The sequence below is a fragment of the Channa argus genome, chromosome 1 (genome assembly GCF_033026475.1).
Source record: "Channa argus isolate prfri chromosome 1, Channa argus male v1.0, whole genome shotgun sequence".
Lineage (NCBI taxonomy): Eukaryota > Metazoa > Chordata > Actinopteri > Anabantiformes > Channidae > Channa > Channa argus.
The window spans coordinates 50,099,478-50,119,700 of NC_090197.1; the positions used below are offsets into that span (position 1 = coordinate 50,099,478).

General features: G+C 40.4%; 1 protein-coding gene across 5 annotated transcripts in view; it reads left to right on the forward strand.

Moving 5' to 3' along the window:
* inpp5a (inositol polyphosphate-5-phosphatase A) overlaps positions 1 to 20,223 on the forward strand; it is a 135,192-nt gene that overhangs the window by 72,030 nt on the left and 42,939 nt on the right. For all 5 annotated transcript variants that reach the window (XM_067474065.1, XM_067474037.1, XM_067474074.1 and 2 more), the window contains exons 5-8: positions 5,151 to 5,214; positions 6,657 to 6,760; positions 15,148 to 15,200; positions 16,053 to 16,172. In XM_067474065.1, coding sequence (XP_067330166.1) covers positions 5,151 to 5,214; positions 6,657 to 6,760; positions 15,148 to 15,200; positions 16,053 to 16,172 — 341 coding nt within the window. The remainder of the gene's footprint in view (positions 1 to 5,150; positions 5,215 to 6,656; positions 6,761 to 15,147; positions 15,201 to 16,052; positions 16,173 to 20,223) is intronic.

Sequence of the window (20,223 nt, forward strand, 5' to 3'; positions counted from 1 at the left end):
TTTATGCATGTTTAAAGTTTGATGCTTCCCTAATAATTCACATTGCTCTAAATATTGTCAAGATTTAACAAGTTTAAATAGCTGCTATTACAGCTGTACATTCTGTACCGTAAGCCCTCAGATGCAGCATGTGGCATAGCAGTATAAAACGTCTGTTTTAGTTAATGTTTAGATGTTACAGGTCAGTTTTATCCACTTTAGTGAGGTTCAGGTGGCCCTGCAGTAAATGCGAATGGTTCCACCTATTATTTGCAAGGGATCCATACTAGTCCTACTTTGCCATGTAAAACCAATTGTCTTGCAAGGTTTAACCATGAGGCAGTTACAGTGGCAGTTGGATCCTAATGGTAAATCTGAGTGTAGTTCCTTCCCTCTGTCAGATACCTGTGCCCCCCACACACCCCAGAGACAAGTGCTCTTTCAAGACATGACAGATGGCTCCAACACTCGGGCTGCTTTCAAATCACAGAAAGTGACAGAAGAAGCTTTAATGAGAGTTTTGTCTGTGTATCCAGTCAGGCCTTCTAGCCAGATGATGAATAATAGACACTGTGGCTCAATACTCTGAATACTCAATCAATGGCAGTGGAAGAGGGCCTTGGCAAACACATGGCAGCCTGAGGTGGGCGGTGGGCTCAGGAGGTCTTGGAAATACTAAAGCTTCTCCATCTTTATTTCTGGACTGAAAAAGCTATATGTGTTGCTCACTCCAGCGCTCAGGTACTGTATTTGCAGAGGATGCTCAACAGGCTGATAGTATTGAATATAAGTGCAGGCCCTGATACTGCATATCAATAGGTCCCTTGGTGTGACAGAGACCTGATTGTAAGGTAAACATATTATTTTTTACATTTAATATGGAAGGACTGAACACATCGCATACTGTTGACATTGTCTGCTAAAGGTTTGAGCCTTTCCACTTACAAATGGTGTATGTTAAGGATTTGGCCATGAGAAAAGCCTGATCTTTAGTGGCTGAGGATATTATGCAACTATTAGCCAGAGCTTTTGTCTGTGTCTCCTGCTGTAAGCTGTTTTGACAGAACACATGTTTTCTGATACATTGCAACACCATTTCTTCATGACAGCATATCTGATTGACCTTTCGATAAGACCGTGTGCGTGTGCATGTCTCTACATGTCTGCGTTGCTTTGCTGTATGTCTGTTTCTATGTGTGGAAGTGTGGCTTCACTCAAGAATTGACAGATGAGGGGACTCCAGGGATTTCTGAGCAATGAGATATAAAGTGGAAAACAGCCCATTTTGTCTCTGCTGTCTAGCAGGCAAAATGCCACAGAAAACCCAAAGGAGATATTTCTCTGAGGTTCTGTAATGAGCCCTGCGGCTCAGCTCTGACACAGATAATTATGATTACAGTGCAAGTATCACTTTAAAGGAAGTGCTTTTAAAGAATATTTGCGTTGTTTTACAACTCGGGTCGTACTTTTGTAGTTTTAGCCATCCTTCCTGTACTGTTAAGACTGTACTCATCAAGTTACTGCATATAAGACCATGGTGAATCATCACATACCTATTTCTGTTTGACCAATGGATTTGTAAACTAATATTTCATTTGTAATGAAATGCTATGGTATTACAACCAACATTTCACTTGTGGTCTGACTACGGATAACAGTCTGACTGACTATCTGACTGCTTGTGTTTCTTGCCCGTCTGGCTTTGTGGTCGCAGTGTTGTTTAACCAAAATCAAAGATCAAAGTTATAAAGGACAATTATTTTCTTTGAATGCTGAAAAAGTGCTACCAGCACCAAAGGTCCTCAACTCAAAGAAAAAAAAAGAGAGAGAGAGAGAATGAGAAATCTTGCTCTGAAGATGCATTGTGTAGCACAAACTGTGTACTAAGTGGTACTATGGACTATATATATTTAAGATTCTAACATTATAAAAACACATAGTACTACTTAGTCGGAATTATGATTCAACACTACTTAAGGCAGCTTCCCTCACTGAGGTTCTGTTGGAGTGCATCTTTTTTTTTCCCCTCATAAATGACTTTTTTTGGACACGCGTTCTTGTTGCTATGCTCCACAATCCCATAATCTTGCACTTTGCTAGTGTCTGGGGGACAGCAGAACATTACCCTCTGAAGTTGTACAGTGACACTGTAATGACACTGGAGTGTGTATGTGTCAGCTCTCCTGGGACAGGCTGCTCTCCCTCAGCACTGATTGGAGGTGAGACCTTGAAGAAAAATTATTACTTTTATGTTTGGTTTATGGCTCATTTTTCACATTAAATGCAGAAAATCTATTCAGAGGTCACAGAATTCCCGCTTCTCTTCATCGGCCAGAACTAATTTTTGCAGTCCTTGGTATTGATGAAGCATTCAGCCAAGCAAAGTATGCAGCCTATGTACTGCTGCTCTCAAGTCTCTATTTTCTACCAGCCAGTCTATTGGGACTTGTTCAGCCCATATCTGCTGGGGTTTTTGAAATGTCAACTACACACTTGCATGACCACACACACACACACACACACACACATGCACAGAGAGAGCAAGCACAGCTGCCGTTGTGTCAGTGTGCCCTTATCTGTGAACGGTGTAGCCCATAGGACTCATGATAAGAGATAGCATTGCCAGAACGAGTCATAAAACCCCAGCTTTTATGGTGCGGTTATTGTCTTTCTGTCTACAATTATGGTGATTACTCATTTCCCCTTACCCTCCCTCTGCAGACCTCACGGTGCACTTAATAGACTGCATTTTACTAATGGAAAATTAAGTAGCTGCCGTGGCAGTGGGGTTTATAAATATGTAAAATATACTTTTAATTATTTCAAGTGAATCTGGCAGCTAATCAATAAAGAGGAACGTGACAAACATACGTTTGACACAGGCCATTGTAAAGCTACTGGTAAAAGATAAGCATTGCCTGTCAGCGCAGTCCAGCCCTAATGAATATTTTGAGCCTGTCATGTACGGAGACAAATGGATTAATTGTGCCCTGCTAATATAATAGCTTCTTCATGAAGAGTGCCGTAGGGTGGCAGAGGAGAGAGAGCAGCTGTTATAGGTTCTGAACCCTGATGTCAAATAAATATTTATTAGGGTTGAGGGTTAAGTAGATTTTTGCGATTACATGGATAGCCACTTAAGCATTGTTGTTTATCATTTATTTGAAAATTGAATTATGGCAATGTGTTTAATGTCATGTTGGTTTTATTTTTAGCCAGCTCAGGCATCGAGGGCATATTAAGGGATCAGCTTCTGCTCCCAAGATACAGTGACTATTTGGATTCATCTTGAAGGGTTTCATCATTGATTTAATAAATGAAATAATTTTAGTTCCTAGAGATGGTATTTACTCCAGATTCCATCCATACAATCAGGGTTTGCGATCAAGTGCAACATTTCTGTCACTTGTTAAGTTCTTGTTTGCTTTAATTTATACTTTTACAGTCTTAAAAACCAAATGTATTCAATTTACAAAACTATAAAATAGATGTTCAAGCAGCTAGAATGAAGAATTCTTTGTCAGTATGGCTTGATAAATGACTTAAACAATTAATCAATTACTACATTTTTAATTTTCTATAGTAGTCAAGCAGTAGTAATACTCTTGACTGTGCAGAAAAATTGCACCACTGCAGTTTATATATATGAATATATGAATGTTTTTATTTGTTTTTTTAAAACCCTTCGGAATTCTCTTTTTGTCATATTTCAACCCCGTCACGTGTACGTCACTATCCACTGAAATATTCACACAAAAAGAGCATTTAGCATAGTGGCAGCATTTTGACAAATATCATAGAAAACCCCCAGACCATTCATCTCTGTCCCCAGGTCCGTGGTTGGCTCTTTAAGGTGAAAGAGAACATAAAAGACAAGTGAGCGCAAATAAGCACAGGGGAACCTTAGCGGGAAGTCGTCTTCTTGCATCGGGAAGCTGTGACCTTGAGTCCTGCCGTCACCCAATGCTTGCCCCTCCCTCTTATTTCCTCTGTCCTGTCACCATCGTATGTTCTCATCAATTAAATGTGCAACTCCGTCCGTCGGCTAAACGTACATTTCAAGGAGATAGGCAGGACCTCATGTTTGTGCTTTTGACGGATAAGCAAATGTTTAATCTCAAGATGCCCTGGTGCTCATAAATAATAGAGAGGCTGGGTAAGGCCCAAAATCTCTCCAGGGTGCCTGCACCCAGCATCAATTGGAGAACGTAGGGACAACTAAATCCTACTACCGCTTTTCCTTGATCACATGCCTCTTACTCCTCTTCATCAGTTGTTGCTCTATAACTTCCTCAGTAAATTTCTTGGATAAAAAAGCTTTTTTTTCTTACATAGGAAATTCACTGGGAAAGCTTAAAAACGCATCTTTGCTTTTTGTTTCACAGTTATCTCTCTCTTCTTACTTATGTTTTAATTTGGTAACTCTGCCAAAAGTTACTCGCCATCTGCCTTGTTCTTAAAGGGGGGGGGGGAAAAGGAGACTTTGAATTATCCCAAGCCAAAGGTCTGCTATCTCAAAGGCACAGGGGATTGGGCTTGAGCTTTGCCTCCATTTGCCCTAAATGTAAAGAGGGCAACAGAAAGCAGCGTAGTGGACTGTGAACCGCATCAAATCCCTCTGTACAACTCTCACTTCTTCCCACAGATTTTGACTGGCTTGCCCACCGACTGGGAAAGTTTCCTGATTGTTCACAAGGAAAATTAAGATTTTAGGCCTATTGAAGTTGATCTTTCCTCATTCAGAAGTGAATCTGAATGTGTCCCTTAAAGGCCCCAAATTGTTGACTTGCCACATTAGAAGACTCTGAGCCCGAGAATGGGGTCTACTGAGTGTACAGTACTGAGAGCACATTGCACCTGTTGTTGTGTAGCTGATAGTGTGTACTGTTTTATCCCCCCAATGAGTGGAGCTGTGAGAAGTGTGCTGTAGAGCCTTAACGAGTGAGGCTTGTAGCCCAGTTTATTAGTCAAGCATTCTCACATCGGTTAAGTCTTAGCATGCTCCACATTGTTAAATAAGGTTTGGAACTGGAGAACTCGCGTGACAGACTCACAGAGTTGATCTGAAGACACATTCAGCAAGAAACAAATGTGAAAATATGTGAATTTATTTATCGAAACTATGTCCAATCTCAAAACTTTTTTTTTGTTTTTTTTTGCTTCTCTTGTAGGCTCTTGGAAGTTTCTACTTTATCCACGAGTCTTTGAAAAACATCCACCAGTTTGATTTCAAAGGTGAGTACAATCCTCCAGTATACAGGTACATCATCACCACTGTCTTGAAATGAAACCACCACACAGTGCCCCCCTCATCCCACCCCTGCATATCACACAACCATTTCCAGGCTATTCCCATTTCCATCAAAACCAGTGAGCTTAGATTGGCCCTGAGGATAATGTAAAGGGAGCCGGACAGAATGGTAATGCTTATTAATATTAGGATTTAATTCATAAGATTTCAGGCCTACAGTAATGGTCTGTGGCGGGTTATTGGACAGTTACAGCAGTCTCATCAGCCTGAGGTGTCAGAGGGCCCTGGGGTCCGGTGGCCGTGCTAATTATAGAAAGGATATAGATGTGAAGGCGCCTCGTTTTTTATTAGACCCAAGTCTGCATTAGCACCAGTTTATCCCAGTGAAGGACAGGGCGAAGACATGGGAGGGGTCGAGAGCATCGCTCACTGTGTACACATGCATACTTTACAGATTTGATTTCAAATCATATTTACTTGGGTATATGTAGCTTTTACTGTCAAAATAGGAAAAGCACAGATGCTCTTTATGATTTTAACATGTTCTGTTTGTCCTATGAAGCCATGACAGTGAGCCAGTATCAGAAATTACCGAAATTAAGTGAAGTTAAGCCATCATTATTTTTAATATGTGCACGTGTGATTTTTCCATTTTTAAATACTTTAAGAGAATTCCAGAAGAGTTATTCCACTCAATGTCTTTTTGCAATTAAGTGAAATGCAAAAATTGAAAATGTGAACTGTAACAATACTGTCACCACATGTGAGCTCATAGTTTAAAACTGTCCTTTTTTGTTGTTGTTGTTGTTGTTGTTGTTTATAAGTGTGAATGAAACAATTTAATATTATTCCTCTAAAGCATAACAAGTACAAATCCACAACCTTTTTATGTGTGATATATTTATCATATATCTATATGATAAAGATTCACTCTAAGTTTTAGAACAAGAGTTGAAGTATCTCATAAATAAAAAGAAACATTTTAGAGTAGATTTTTGTAAAAAAAAAAAAAGTAGTAAAGTAGTAAACTGTATTGCAAGATTTCTTCATCTGTAAGAGAAATCTTTCTGTTATAATAAATCGTGTGAACATAGTTTAGGTTACGTTAGTGTTTCTGAGGATTTGTTTTGCCTAAGTTGATATGGATCAAACACATGCTTATCACCCAACTGCCTGATTCACACATTCCTCATTCTAACCAGCAGGTGGGGCAGTTGTCTGAAGAAGGCCAGTGTGACTCTGGCATAAGCTCCAGTGGCATAAAGAAATTCTTAATCACATATAATCAAGGGCTCCCCAAAAATGAACCTGTCGCATTCGTAACAATAAGCTGTCTTTCTCCCTCTTGCTTGCTCTGTTTCCCCACCTACGTCTGTGTCTCTGTCTCTTTCTCTCTTTGTTTTTTCTTCTCCGCGTCTCCTTCAAGCCAAGAAATTCAAAAAGGTGGAGGGAAAGGAAACCTGCTCCGAGACACTAGAAAGCACTCCTATGCTAGAGAAGGAGAAGTTTCCACAGGACTACTTTCCTGAGGTGGGTTCTGCCGTAAATACACTTTGCTGACTGATGGTGGTCATTTAAAGACCCCTTCCTGTGAAGTCATGGAATGACAGATGTCACTCTGACAAGAGGAAATGTGTCATGATAAATAAACACAGACTTTTTAAAGCCTATACACTATGAAGGTTTAATAAAGTGGGTACATTTCCAAAGGTGGTCAGTCACTCACTTAGGAGTAACCACGTATATCATGTAATGTTATTTAAAAAAAAAAAAAACACAACAATGGATACGTTTTGATAAGTTTTACCTTATTCAGATAAAAATAATAAATAAAAAAAAAATCCAGAAAATATATTTTAAGGTTCCTTCATTGTAATTTTATTTTTAAAAGATCTTTTATGCTTTAAGAAAATCTGGTCGACACACGGCTGATTTAAAAAAAAATAAAAAATAAAAATAATATCAATCCAGAAATGGAGAAAGTCTTTGTTGTGCCCACGACATCTCATGGAGGAGTTCTCTGCCCACTCGGCAGAGTTTCGGTTTTCTGGTTTCGGCGTGCTTTGCCATTAGAGGGAAGCTGAGTGCTGAGCATAGCTGTGCTGATATAGTAATAAAGAGCACAACCGCCCGTGTGTCATCCCCACACTCCCCACTCATCTGTCAACCATGCTCCGACGGCCGCCTTCGCAAATATATGCAAAACAGATTGATACGGCCCCCTTCACACACTTCCCCCCAATTTCCGTCTCTTTCACACACACAGCAGGACCCCCCCCTCTTCTTACCCCCTCCCCACCCTGAGCCACCCTAGACATACACACAAACATATGTATTCACACACACCCAGCCCACAGCATCATGTCTCAGGTTTCCCACTTCCTCATTCCAGAGATGATCTAAAACCAATTACACTGATTGAGGTGCAAAGCCATTTAAAATGATTACAGCAACGCATTGTTCTGCCTTTAACCGGACAAGCAAAGAAAACTACAAAACAAACCTGGCACGGCATATTGTGAGAAGGATGAGGGGAGTGATGTAGAGAGAAAGGAGGTGTGTGTGTGTGTGTGAGTGTGTGATGAGAAAAGTTTTGCCTAGTGATTTATGCCTCTTTCCCGGCTGGGATATGAATCCAGGATGATGCTCCAGAGAGCAGCACTCCAGATAATGTTAGCCCATTTAAAAAGAGCAGATTTGTGTAGTCTATCAGGGTCATCGAGTATTTTTTTTTTCCCTGCCCAGCCCCCTCCTCCACTCCTCTTCCAGGCCCCTCCGTAGTGAGAAATTGGTTGTTATCATAGATCACAGATACTGCTCAAACCTCTTATGAAAGATGAATTAATTTCACTAATGCTTTAATGCAAAGCTCTCATGAGGGAGGCAGACTGGTGATAACCCCTGCCTCGTCCCCGCTTCCTCCGCGAGTGATTTATGCCCTCTTTTAGTAGATGAAACTGCCTAGATTTGCCATCCATCTGCGGTGTTGAGGAATCTTATTACATGCAGATCTTGGACCAGACAGGACGACATACATAGTCCCAAACCAGTTGTCCCAGCTTCCTCTGTTTAAGATACTTCGACCATAGGATTCAAATTTAAGAAAAAGGATGTGGGCACGCGTCTTGGTTTTATGCTCATAACTAATTTCCAAGGGGAAACAAAATGAATGCCAGATGCTGATCTTGTTTGTCAAACAGAATCCTCAGTGTGATTGCTCAGGTGGCCAGTTTGTGTGTGTGTGTGTGTGGGGGGGGGTTTCTTACTTGTGTTTTACCTTTACAGTCCTCCAATAATAAATTATGACTAAGATAATTGGTGCTGACATCATGGTGGGAGAGTGTATTGTAATATGTATCTGTGTTTAAAATCAAATGTCATTCACCACATTCAGCACATGGATTGTGTCCCCATATTCCATATAAATCTATATTATATTATTAATTTAGTTTTAATCTTTAATGTATCTGCCAGTTGCTTACGGGATGAATTGATTAGTCATTTTGCCTGTGTAACTGTGAACAACCTTTACCACAATTTGTCTGTTTTCACATTGATTATTTTGCTCATACCACTAGAAAACCGATAATCAAAGTGTAAGTACGTTTGTTATTGTTACTTAAGCAGTAACTAAAAGGAATAATTAATTATTAAAATAGTTGCATTCCCTTTCGGTAATTGACTATTGGTTTCAGCACCTGTGCAGATACAATCTACAGTGGGCATTTTTTGGGAGTCAAAACCAAAACACTGAGAACGTCACTGACTGACGCGTTGTCGCAGCCTGTGGCGCCTCATAAACACACTGGACATAGTATTTCACATCAACGTGTAATGCTCAACCTTCTTTGACTGTTGAGAAGGGGCAAGTCTCACTCAGAGACCTTTGAATATCTCACCACTGCTGCCTCTGCTGCTCTGAGTCTGTGTCATGAAAGACTTTGACAGCACTTTTCTACAATGAGTTACTTTATGGAGCCTATCTCTTCAAAAATAAAAGCTACATAATGTAGCTGTACTGTCCCAAAAAATGCAGAAGTAGAACAATCAGAAATCATCCACGCAGGTCTCTTTTTAACGATTTTAAAATTTTGAAAACATCCAAATTTATTTAAAATCAATCTATACCGTGATTGATTACTTCTTCACCTTTTAAAAGCAGATAAACTCAAGTCATAAAATGAAATGCTGGGTAAAATTACTCCCATTTGCTCTTTGTTCGTGTGGCCCTTTCTGCTCCTAGTTAGATTCTGATTTAAGTGACAACCTCTCCATATGCAAAACATCATTTCTTTCTGTAATCTCACTTTGAGTTATAGCTGTAAGTGAATGCGGAGAGAAACCTCGAAATGCTGAATATGAAGGAAGTAAACCAAACTATGGGCGCATTTCTTTTGAAAGGTTGCCCTGATGGATTTGGCGGCCTGTCGTTTCCTGTTGTTTGTCTGTCAATCTTTCCTCTTTCCCAGCGGGCATCAATAAATTTCTTTGTTTGGCACAGTAATACATGCCTCCAAAAACCATTGCATCATAAGGATTTGTCATTGCCTTATATAAATAAAGTATACGACCCAGACCTTAATGTGCCCTTGCTATTGATTGTTTTACACAGCCGTGAGGGGGGGAAAAAAAGAAAAAAGGAAGAAAATAGCAGACAGGCTGTAAATCAACATCCATATGAGTTTGTATTTGTTGTTTGGCATCTTACGCACCATGAGTGTGTCCATAAAAGCATTGACTTCTCACCCCCTTTTAGTGCCCCTCTGTAGTAAGCTCTTAGATTGGGGCTGTGATTACTTTCAAGTTCTGCGCCCTGGTGAAAGTTAACTTCCCTCCTATTTTTCCCCTTTGATTTAAAACCTACATGTGATTCATAAATGCGATGTGTATATTAAGGAGATGAAGTCATTTAAAATGGCATTGCTTGTAAAATTCTGTGTGCATTTATCACCAGACAAGACACCTGTGACACAGATGCTGTTCTCTGTGACAGGCGTGATCCATGAGACTGCAAGGAGCTCATAAATGAGGGGATAATGTTGGAATGGAAGCTAAATGAAGGGTCTCTGCGCTCCATATTTTTAGTTTACAGAAGGATTTGAAAATGTATAAAGATTGTGAAAGCGGAGCTGCAGATAACCCAGTTAGCTTTAGTCTGTCCTGTTCTTTCAGCTCCTTAAAGTTACCATGGGAATTTTACAGCTCTTGACATTCCTACACCGTGCTTACTGCTACATTTGATCGCAGACAGGAGCTGCTCTCTGTGCTCGTAGTACATCTATATTAGAGCAGCCACCCACATGCACATACTTTCACGTGCTCTCCGGTCATATAACGCCTATGTGAGGCCCTCTAGATGATGGAATAAAGATAAATGTGACTGTCTACTGGGGCTCAAATCAATCAGCGTTTGTGTGTATTTCTTATTACTCACAGTGCATTTCTGTCAGAGGCCTTTTGTGTAACCCCCACCCCCCCACACCCCATTACATGGACACACACACACACACACACACAAACACACACAAAACCACCACCACCACTACCGCACTGTGCACTCTTCTATCACCTTTCCTCCAAACATCACCCAGCCATAATATTATTTATGGGGTTGGACTATGTGCTGAAAAATAAGAAAGGTCAAAGAATCAAGCAGGATGGACGGAGAAATGTCGGCGGGAGAGCCTGAGTCCACGTGTGTGTGCGTGAGTGTGCATGTGTGTGTCCATCCTGACTTTGTCACATTTGACATTTTATAATTTGAATCTGACGGTCCTACTTCCTCCTCACCCCATATTTTTTATGTCTTTTTTGTCTTTCTTTTATCTTCCATCATCTGTGCATGTGTGTGTGTGTGTGTGTGTGTGTGTGTGGCAGCGCATATGTGTATTGCCGAACATCCCTGGATGTGACCCGCTGTGTAGCGGCCGTTCATCACTGTCATGGGCGGAGACGCCATCGCTGACCTGTGTAAGGTCAGCCAATGTCACCCCAAGCCTTGTGACCTTTTACCGTTGTCCTTTGACTCCTACCCTCATTCGTGCCCAGCGCCTCTTTAAAACCACCAAACCTGATATATGATATGATTACATGTCATCTTTCTATTTCATTTAAATATTTCTTTTACTTTAAATAACAGTATGTCAAACAATAGATTTGTTAAATTCATAAATTGTTTAAAAAAGGTCTGTGTGTGTGTGTGTGTGTGTGTGTGTGTGTGTGTGTGTGTGTGTGTGTGGAGGTAGGGATGTGGGAGGACGCGGTGATGATGATGTTTCAGCAGCAGATTAAATGCGACCAGACAGCATCTGTGTCATCATCTCTGCTCCAATATCAGCTGCTGCAACCAAATCATGATGTCATCATGTCAACCAGTACAGAGGGACACATTTCTTTTTCTGCACTTTGATTGATTGTTTGAGATAATCATCTTAACAGCATTTTTGTTACAAAATAAAAGCACTTAAATTGCATAACATCTATCTATCTAACCAACCATCAAAAAAAAAAAAAGCCTATATATCTCCCACCGAAGGGAGGTGAATGGGAGATATATCTATCTACATATATCTATATATCTATATAGATATCTCTATATACCAAGATATAGATATCTCTCTCTCTCTATCTATCTATATATATCTATATATCGATATCTATCTATCTATCTATATCTATATCTATATCTATATATATATCTATATATATATATATATATATATAGAGAGAGAGAGATAGCTATCTATATATCTCTATATATATATCTATATCTTGAGATATATAGATATAGATATACATAGATATAGATATATAGATATACACACACACATACACACACAGTATATATTCTATAGATAGATATGGAGGGTGACCTGTCATATTTAATTTAAATTAGAACTACAAATGGCCAAATAAAAACAGCTTTTCTTAGAAATATATTTACAATGTAAATGTCAATATATTAGTCTCTACTTGTCTTAAGAATGGAAAATAATTCTCTGAGCTAAAACCAAGAATCAAAGATTTCTTTAGAGTGTACACTACAGTCTCCGGAGAGACTCCAACTGAATCCAATCAGGACAAAAGACACAGGGAAAGGCCAAAGTGCTCATCTGCCCCAAGAAGACAAGTACTGACGAATTTCCTCAATGAAAAACCGACACCTTACTGCTTCGGAATTGGCTGCATTGTTGTATAGAACAGGAGACAAACTAGTGTGCACAGACATTGTGTGTAGTAGACTCAGGTCAGCTGGCCTCATGGGCAGAGTTGGCAAGAAAGAAAACCCCTACTAAGGCTGGCAAATCTTAAGAAAAGGTCGCATTGAGTCAAGAGGACTTTAGATGACTGAAAAAAAAGTCTTGTGGCATTTGAGCTGTTTGTATCCAAGTGAAGAACGTGTTGGGTGCAGAGCTCATGAAGAAATGACAGATGCCTGTCTAACGCCATTAGTGAAGTGTAATGGTGGAAATGTGGTGATTTGGAGAAGCTTTGCCAATGGGAGAATGGCTGATCTGCATCATGACACATTCCTTCTCTGCAATAACTAATTGTTGGATAACTTCATTTTGCAGCAAGACAATGATCCCAGACATTTTTCTCGGTTGTGCAAGAATTATTTGGAGAGGATAGTAGTTTCTGGAATACTCTTGTTGATGACTTAAGAAGCTCAATGACCAGATCTGAATCTTATTGTGCTACTGTGGGAGAAGCTGGACTGAAGAGTCGGGGAACACAATATGAACCTTCTTACATATTTGCAAAAACTGATCACTGAAAGGCCATGGATTTGTCAGGCTGTTACTGCTGCAAAGGACAGTTTTCTTGATAAAAGTCCGGCTTAATTAGCACATTTGATTTGGCCTTTATTCTGTGCTCAATATGCTTAAAAATGAATTGTTTTTAATGTGTGTTTCATGATCCATTCACAACCATTTGATTGAATAACATGGTCAAAAGATAATAGAAATGAAAAAGTGTGTAAGTGTTTTCAAACTTTCTCTTGGCCCGTGCGCACACACACACACACACACACACACACCTATCTAACTGTGATGCCCTCTACACATTTTCTGTGTGTGCGTTGTGAGAGCGTGTTTATAAGCAAGAGATGAAGCAAGGGGTCAATCAGTCATACGTGGAGGAAATGGGGCAATCTGGGGCCGGGTGTCAAAGAAGTGATGGATTTTAATGCTGCGATTGTAGTTAATGGCTCTTTAAATTAAATCGAGATTAAACGTCTCTGGCTGCAGTCAGTTCTGGTACGGGCACTGAGCAAATCCACCAAGACCCCCCACCCTACTGCATACACTCTTCATCTTGTCCCTCCTCATCCTCTGCACTCTTGCTCTCTGTTTCCTCAACTTTACATTGACAAATGTGCCACCAACGCTTAATGGTTGTGTAATTCAATGTACATACATATTTTGTGTACAAAAACACATGAAAGCGATTTGCTTAGTTTGTCAGTCATCACCACTAAAGTTAATCTTTTTCATATATTGAGTTAGTTTAAAAAAAAAACAACAAACAGTTTCTTTTAAAATAAGGTCAGTCTTTTTTGCTGCCTTGTGACACAAATCTAATTCCACTTGCTCCTTTCAAAGTCACAATATTGGGATAGAGAGTCATAATTGGGCCCATACATCCTGCTGAGGCAGTATGGATTAATTCAAGTATGCTAATGTAATTCAATTTGATACAGTTAATCTTGTACTAATGCAGATTGAAGGATGTGAAGCACTATCAAATACCTCTTAGCTTTTTAATTTGCATCAGAGTTTTTAAATAAAATTAGTCAATTTGTAATTATGTGACCTGGTCCATAATTAGTTTATTCATCACTGCAGTTAACTCTCCATTAGGATTAACGTAGAGAGATGGAAAGAAAAAAAGAGAGAGGCTGAAGGAAAAAGACTTATTTATTTATTCAGAATTAGAACACAACAGCAATTTGTCTTTCATTTAATAACCAGCTTCACAGTGAATCATGTGCTGTTTGAGAAAGATCTTTAGATTTGTGATTGGATAATTAACTTAGGGTTGGTGGGATCGGATGAGACAGCTACTATGCTAAATGTGTACACTTTGCCTTAATCCGTAACAATGCATCATGCTATGTTCTTAAAAATAAAAAGTAACTTGTGAGTTTTGCTGGACTAATCTGTTGTTTTTTGCATCGCAAAGCAAGGTCATGCAATTTACACTCTAAAGTAACATCAGAAGACATTTCCCACTATTCTACTGTACCCTGTGATGTTTGGATGCTCATTGTTGTGGAATGTCAAGAATTTGCACGGGGGAAGTGCTGATATCCTTCCACAGCAGCCACACTGACGAGGCTGCAGACACATCTGCAGGCAGCCATGTTTCAAAACGTACCTGCGCGATCAAAGTTTTCAGCTGATGCTGATGAACTAAAAATGTTAAAAACTGGCTTGTCAGTTGGTCAAAGTCTACTTGTGACTATTACAGATGCAGTGGAGTAAAAAGTATTAAATACCAGTGATAAATAAAACCTAATGAAATGTGGTGACTTGGAGTTGAGCTATTCAAATAAATAAAACACCTGAGGAAATGTACTTACATTGCACTACTGCTTATCTCATAATTGATAATAGATTATCATTTCACCTCTATATGTTGCATTTAATGCATGTATTCATAAACAACTTTTTAAAGGAAGTTTTTTCATTACAACCCCATATACTTCAAGACTAATACATATTTTCAGAACAATAGTAAATAAAGTGTAGCTAAATGGTTAAGTATAGTGTTGAAAATGTAAGAAATGCAGTTATTCTTTCTGATAATTGGCATTGTTACTTCTAACTTGACATTATTACTTTCATTTCTCTTTAGGACATTTAAAGCCATAACAATGTATTGTCGTGCTAAATTCAGTCTCTGTTTTCCAGTCCAAGTGGTCCAGGAAGGGATTCATCAGAACTCGATGGGCCCTGGCTGATTGGTGAGTTTTATTAACAAGTCTCTACACCGGTGCATCGGGCCTCATCCGTGTCAGTCATGCCTAGCTTTACCGAAAAGTCATAGCGGGCTGTGGACAGTGTGGTTATCATGGATAGTAGCGACACTGAGCCCACGTTTTCTGGCTGTTCCTCTCCAGACAGTGTGCCACAGGGGCATGCGGGGATTTGATTAGACGTAATCTCTTTAGTCACGATGTCGCATATGACAGATGACAAAAAACATTACATGAAATTGAACCAGTATGGCATGAATACAGACGCTGGCCTCCAGTGTGCAGAGCAGGGAATTGTGGGGTGGAAGATGGGGATTGTAATCTAATAGAAGGATGACATGAGAACTAAAGAGCTGAAACGGTAAGCATTTAATAGGGGCATGACGTTTGACAAGAGCAGCATAGAGAGAGAGAGAGAGAGGGAGAGAGAGGATGATGAAGAATAGGTAGAACAGATCAGAGATAGGATAGATAACAAAGACCATGTGTGTATTCAATTGTGCCACATGTCACTCCAGAGTCAACCCCTTAAAGTGGGACCAATTCCTCTGGGTTGCACAGCTGCATGTCGTGCTAACAAAAAGCACAACAGATTGATAGGATCAGTAGGGAGATGTTTATCACTGTATGGAGCTATCTAGCTTTTCCTTTGACAAGAGCGGCCGAAGGAAAGCAGATTAGTGTTTTAGTGATATGTGAGTCCACAGGACTGAGTTAAGAAGTAGTTAGGGTCTTTTCACATGCAATTTGATCCTGTTTACTTGATGGATATTAGTTTGCGTCACAACAAGCAACTATTCTAGTTGAAGAGGCTCATTCCCGTTTATTCTTTCCCTGCAGTGCCTTTGATCTGGTCAACATCCACCTTTTCCATGATGCTTCCAACCTGGTGGCCTGGGAGAAAAGCCCATCAGTCTACTCTGGGACCAGACAGAAGGCTCTGGGCTATGTTTTAGACAGGTGAATGCCACACACACACTTCTAGGAGGGAGGGTTCCTGTGTTTGCTATGACTAAATGTTCTCCGACCTGATTACAGTTTATTCCATTTGTCGGACTCTTTCTCTGTATAGCATGTGTAACTATTGTTGAGAATGATCCTCGACATCTTAATACTTTACCTGGAATTTGATAAGGCAAAACCTGTGTTAAAATCATAGTTACTGAACAGGAGAGGTGCAGCAATAAAAGTTTTGGCGGGATTCTGTCCTAGACCAGTGGGATTACATCTGTCTGTAGAAGTAGGGGTCTTACTCACTACACGGTCTGTAAACTCCCAAGTCTCCTTTATCTCTTCTTTTTTTGGTCCCTCTCTCTAACTCCTTCTTACTTTACTGCAAAATCTGTTTAGTGGTGTTATCCTATATTCATCCTTTATTTTTGTCTCACTATTGGCAAGCATCAGGATTCCATATTATTATTAATGTACTTATAAAATGGTGTGTCCAACATTTTGATCCACTTTGGCTTGTGAAATTTGGCACTGGTTGCATTGGTCCCCGCAGGCTCATTTTGTTCAGCTTACACGTGTATATGTTGCCAAACCATTCAGCTCGAATTTCCTTTTTTGCCAAAGATTTGGTTTATGAGATGTTGTCTCTGAAGGGGTTAGATTAACACCAGATTTACAGCACATACAACTATTCCCCGCTAAGCGTGAATTCAGATCTGACTGCTATGATGTTACCGCTGCAGGAGAAGGAACCCAATCCAATTTTGGAGAGGAGCTCAGTCTGTAGGTCTATTTGTAAACTTTGGACATAAAACTTTCCATAAAGAAATAAATGTCATTTCATTTAAATTTGTTTTTGATAGTTATAGTACACAGAAGCGGAACTGGAATACTTTTGGTGACTCTTCCTAAAAGTCATAATAATAATAATAATAATAATAATAATAATAATAATTGTAAAGCTGCCTTCACTCTGCACTGAGTAAAGCCAGCCTCAATTCATAAGCCAAGCTGCTGATTTATGGGATATTCATTTGCAGTGGAGCAGAATGATATAGTACAAAGTGCAACCCCTGCTCCCTACCTTGCCATGCTAACACAGGATAAAAGCCTAGTAGCAACCTTGCAGCAGGTGACCTCCCATTTAAATGGCGTCGGAATGCACGACATGGCTCCTCGCAGCCTCCACTTTGAATAACTACATTCGAATATGTATGGGTGGCATACATTATCATCAGGCATTCTGATGTGCGTGAGTTATGAGGCACTTTCTAATGTATTTCCTATAATGTCATATTTTACCTGCACATTCCTGATTTGATGAAGGAATGGTCGCCCTTTAATAGACAGGAAAGTAGGAGTGTTTGAAGAATATGGCAGCTTTTGTAGTTTTTATTAGGGTGTAACTTAACTGTTACTTGACATTACGACATTCCAAAACAACCTCTTTTATTAATTTATGTGTGTTTATTGTATTTCCTTTGCTTTCATCATGCTCTTGCGGTTGATTCATAATTAATGGTCCTCTTGTCAATACACCCAAAGAACAGAGCCTCTGAGTTTTAGTTGGTGACTTAGGGGATTAAACAGAAACTGTGTTGGCTGAGTGGCCGTTTCCACGCTCCCCCTTTTTAAATTTCCCTTGTGTGGAGACGGTAACCTTGTTGTTACTTCTGGGCCATATCATTTAAAGGTTCTTTTTTGACTAGGGTGGGGATGGGGTTAGGGGTTGTGAGGCAAGGTGGTGGTGGGGAAGTTGTTATATGTTCCTGCTATCCTGGTATCCCTCGCTAGACTTACAGGGGTGGGATAGTGGCGGCATCGCGCCTCACTCACTCACTTTGGGGGAAACCGTCGGGCACAGATCCGGAGCATCAGAGTGAGAAAAAGCTGGTGGTGCAGAGGGAAGAGAGGAGGAGCACAAAGGGTGTTTTGGCTCTGTAAAGGGCAGTGAATAATGGGTCGGTCCTTTCACAGTGGCTGCTAACCTTTTGGCAGCCACCGGCAAACTCCATTCTTCTCTGCCGATCTGGGAGGACAATGTGCCCGGGCCAGGCTTTGAATGAAGCGCTACCACCAACAGTGTTCCCATTCAGCGGCTGGTTGGGAACCATCTTTTTGGCCATTGTCCTAACTCTGACTCCTACCCTCAGAAAAGCAAAGCAGGAAAAGGGATGGGGGGGAATATCTAAAGCCTGTCTCTACCCCCCCCCCCCCTCCCTTCTCTTCTCTCTCCATCTCTGGCCTCTAATCTCTCATTGCGGAATGGGAGGGGAGAGGAGGGGTGCTGCTGAACACCCCACTTGCTGAGATCCCTGAGGCAGCCAGAACAGGAGCTGATCACACAACAGTGCAGGGCACTGCACTGCTGCCAGGAATCAAACTTCAGCCATCCACCTTATCTGGGGCTCAGGCCTAATAATGCAGCTTATGGCCCATTGACAACACATCTGATAAGCCTCTTCCTCTGTGGCCTTTTTAACAGCTAAACGGTGTTTATCTCCAAAGTGCTTCAAGGCCTCAGGGGAACAATGCTGAGAAGGAACAGCGTTTAGCTGGCCAGATCTTATTATTGAGTCACATCAAAAAAGCACTGCTCCATATAACACTGATGCGTGGGCCACTTCCATGAGAGCAAAGAAAAACTCTGCTTGAAATGCATCCCCTGCTTGTTTTCTTGTGCTTTGAAAATCTGCGCATGTTTGTTCAGGGCAACATCAAAAATTATTTACCCTGGTGACTCAGCTACGCCTTCATACACAGAGATCATTGTTCTAGGATTTTGCCAAGGTATTTGAATACACAGGGTGTGAAAAAGCTGCACTATTTATTATTTTCTTCTCTTTGTTTTCAACAATGGTTTAATTGGCCTCTTAATAAATCTGTAACGAGTAAAGTAATTTTAAAAATGTCTTTCAGATTTGCTTACTTCTGGGGAAAAACAGCAGATCCAATGAAACCTCTGGGCTCTCTAGATGATAGAAAATGTGTTTGAATTGATATCATGAAATAAAGTCAACAGTTTTTTTCCGCCTTTTCCTTAAAAAAAAAAAAAAGTCCCTTTTGTGTATTGGAGTTTGTTTCTTTTTTCAACCTCATTCAAGTCCCTGGTGCAGTTCAGGGTAGAACAGTTTTACATTACAACTGTGAAATCCTTGCATAAAGGCATCCATTGTAGTGTGCCATTATTTTCACACAAATATAGTCCATTGTCACAGTGCTGAAGTTAATTTAATCAACATTGGGGACATTTAACTGTTTTGTTCGCTGAAAAGACTTGTTTCATGCTCATTTTTGGGGCATTGAAAAGCAATGATTGGCAGAAAAATAATGTTGCCCTTAACAATTCAAAGCAATTAGTTTCCCATGGGGAGGCAGTGGGCCGCACTGGCCACCACACAGCGATGCTTTGTCATTTTATGGACGGTCATCAGTCAACTGTCAGAGTGTCTCAAAGAGCCCTCCAATCTAAATGTTTCCCTTTAGGCTTTTCCCAGAACAACAGGCTGAAAGAGTAGAGAAAGGCTGGCTAGTTTCCAGCCAATAGACATGTTGCAGAGGGAGGACTGGATAATCACTAGGAGATCCTCCATAAAGCCAGGATGAATTTATTAAAGAGCTTGGTGTGTGCGTGTGTGTCCGTGTGTGTGTGTGTGTGTTACAACGCAAGTAGTTATGCTGAACATACACTTTGATGTGATGACTTAATACGTGTTACCTAAATTAAAACCAGACATTGTTCTTTCTCAATGTGTTTAGACCTGCTGAAGGTTTTTAGGTGTTCACAATTATACTGTAACAGTGATGCTGTGTGTGTGTGTGTGTGTGTGTGTGTGTGTGTGTGTGTGTGTGTGTGTGTGTGTGTGTGTGTGTGTGTGTGTGTGTGTGTGTGTGTGTGTGTGTGTGTGTGTGTGTGTGTGTGTGTGTGTGTGTGTGTGTGTGTGTGTGTGCGCGCGCGCGCGCCACAGTGGCTCATCACCCTGGGAGGCCTCCAGGATCAGAGGTTAATCTTCGCCAGTGTCTCTTTGCTCATAGTCGACCTGTTTATTGCTCGCTCGCT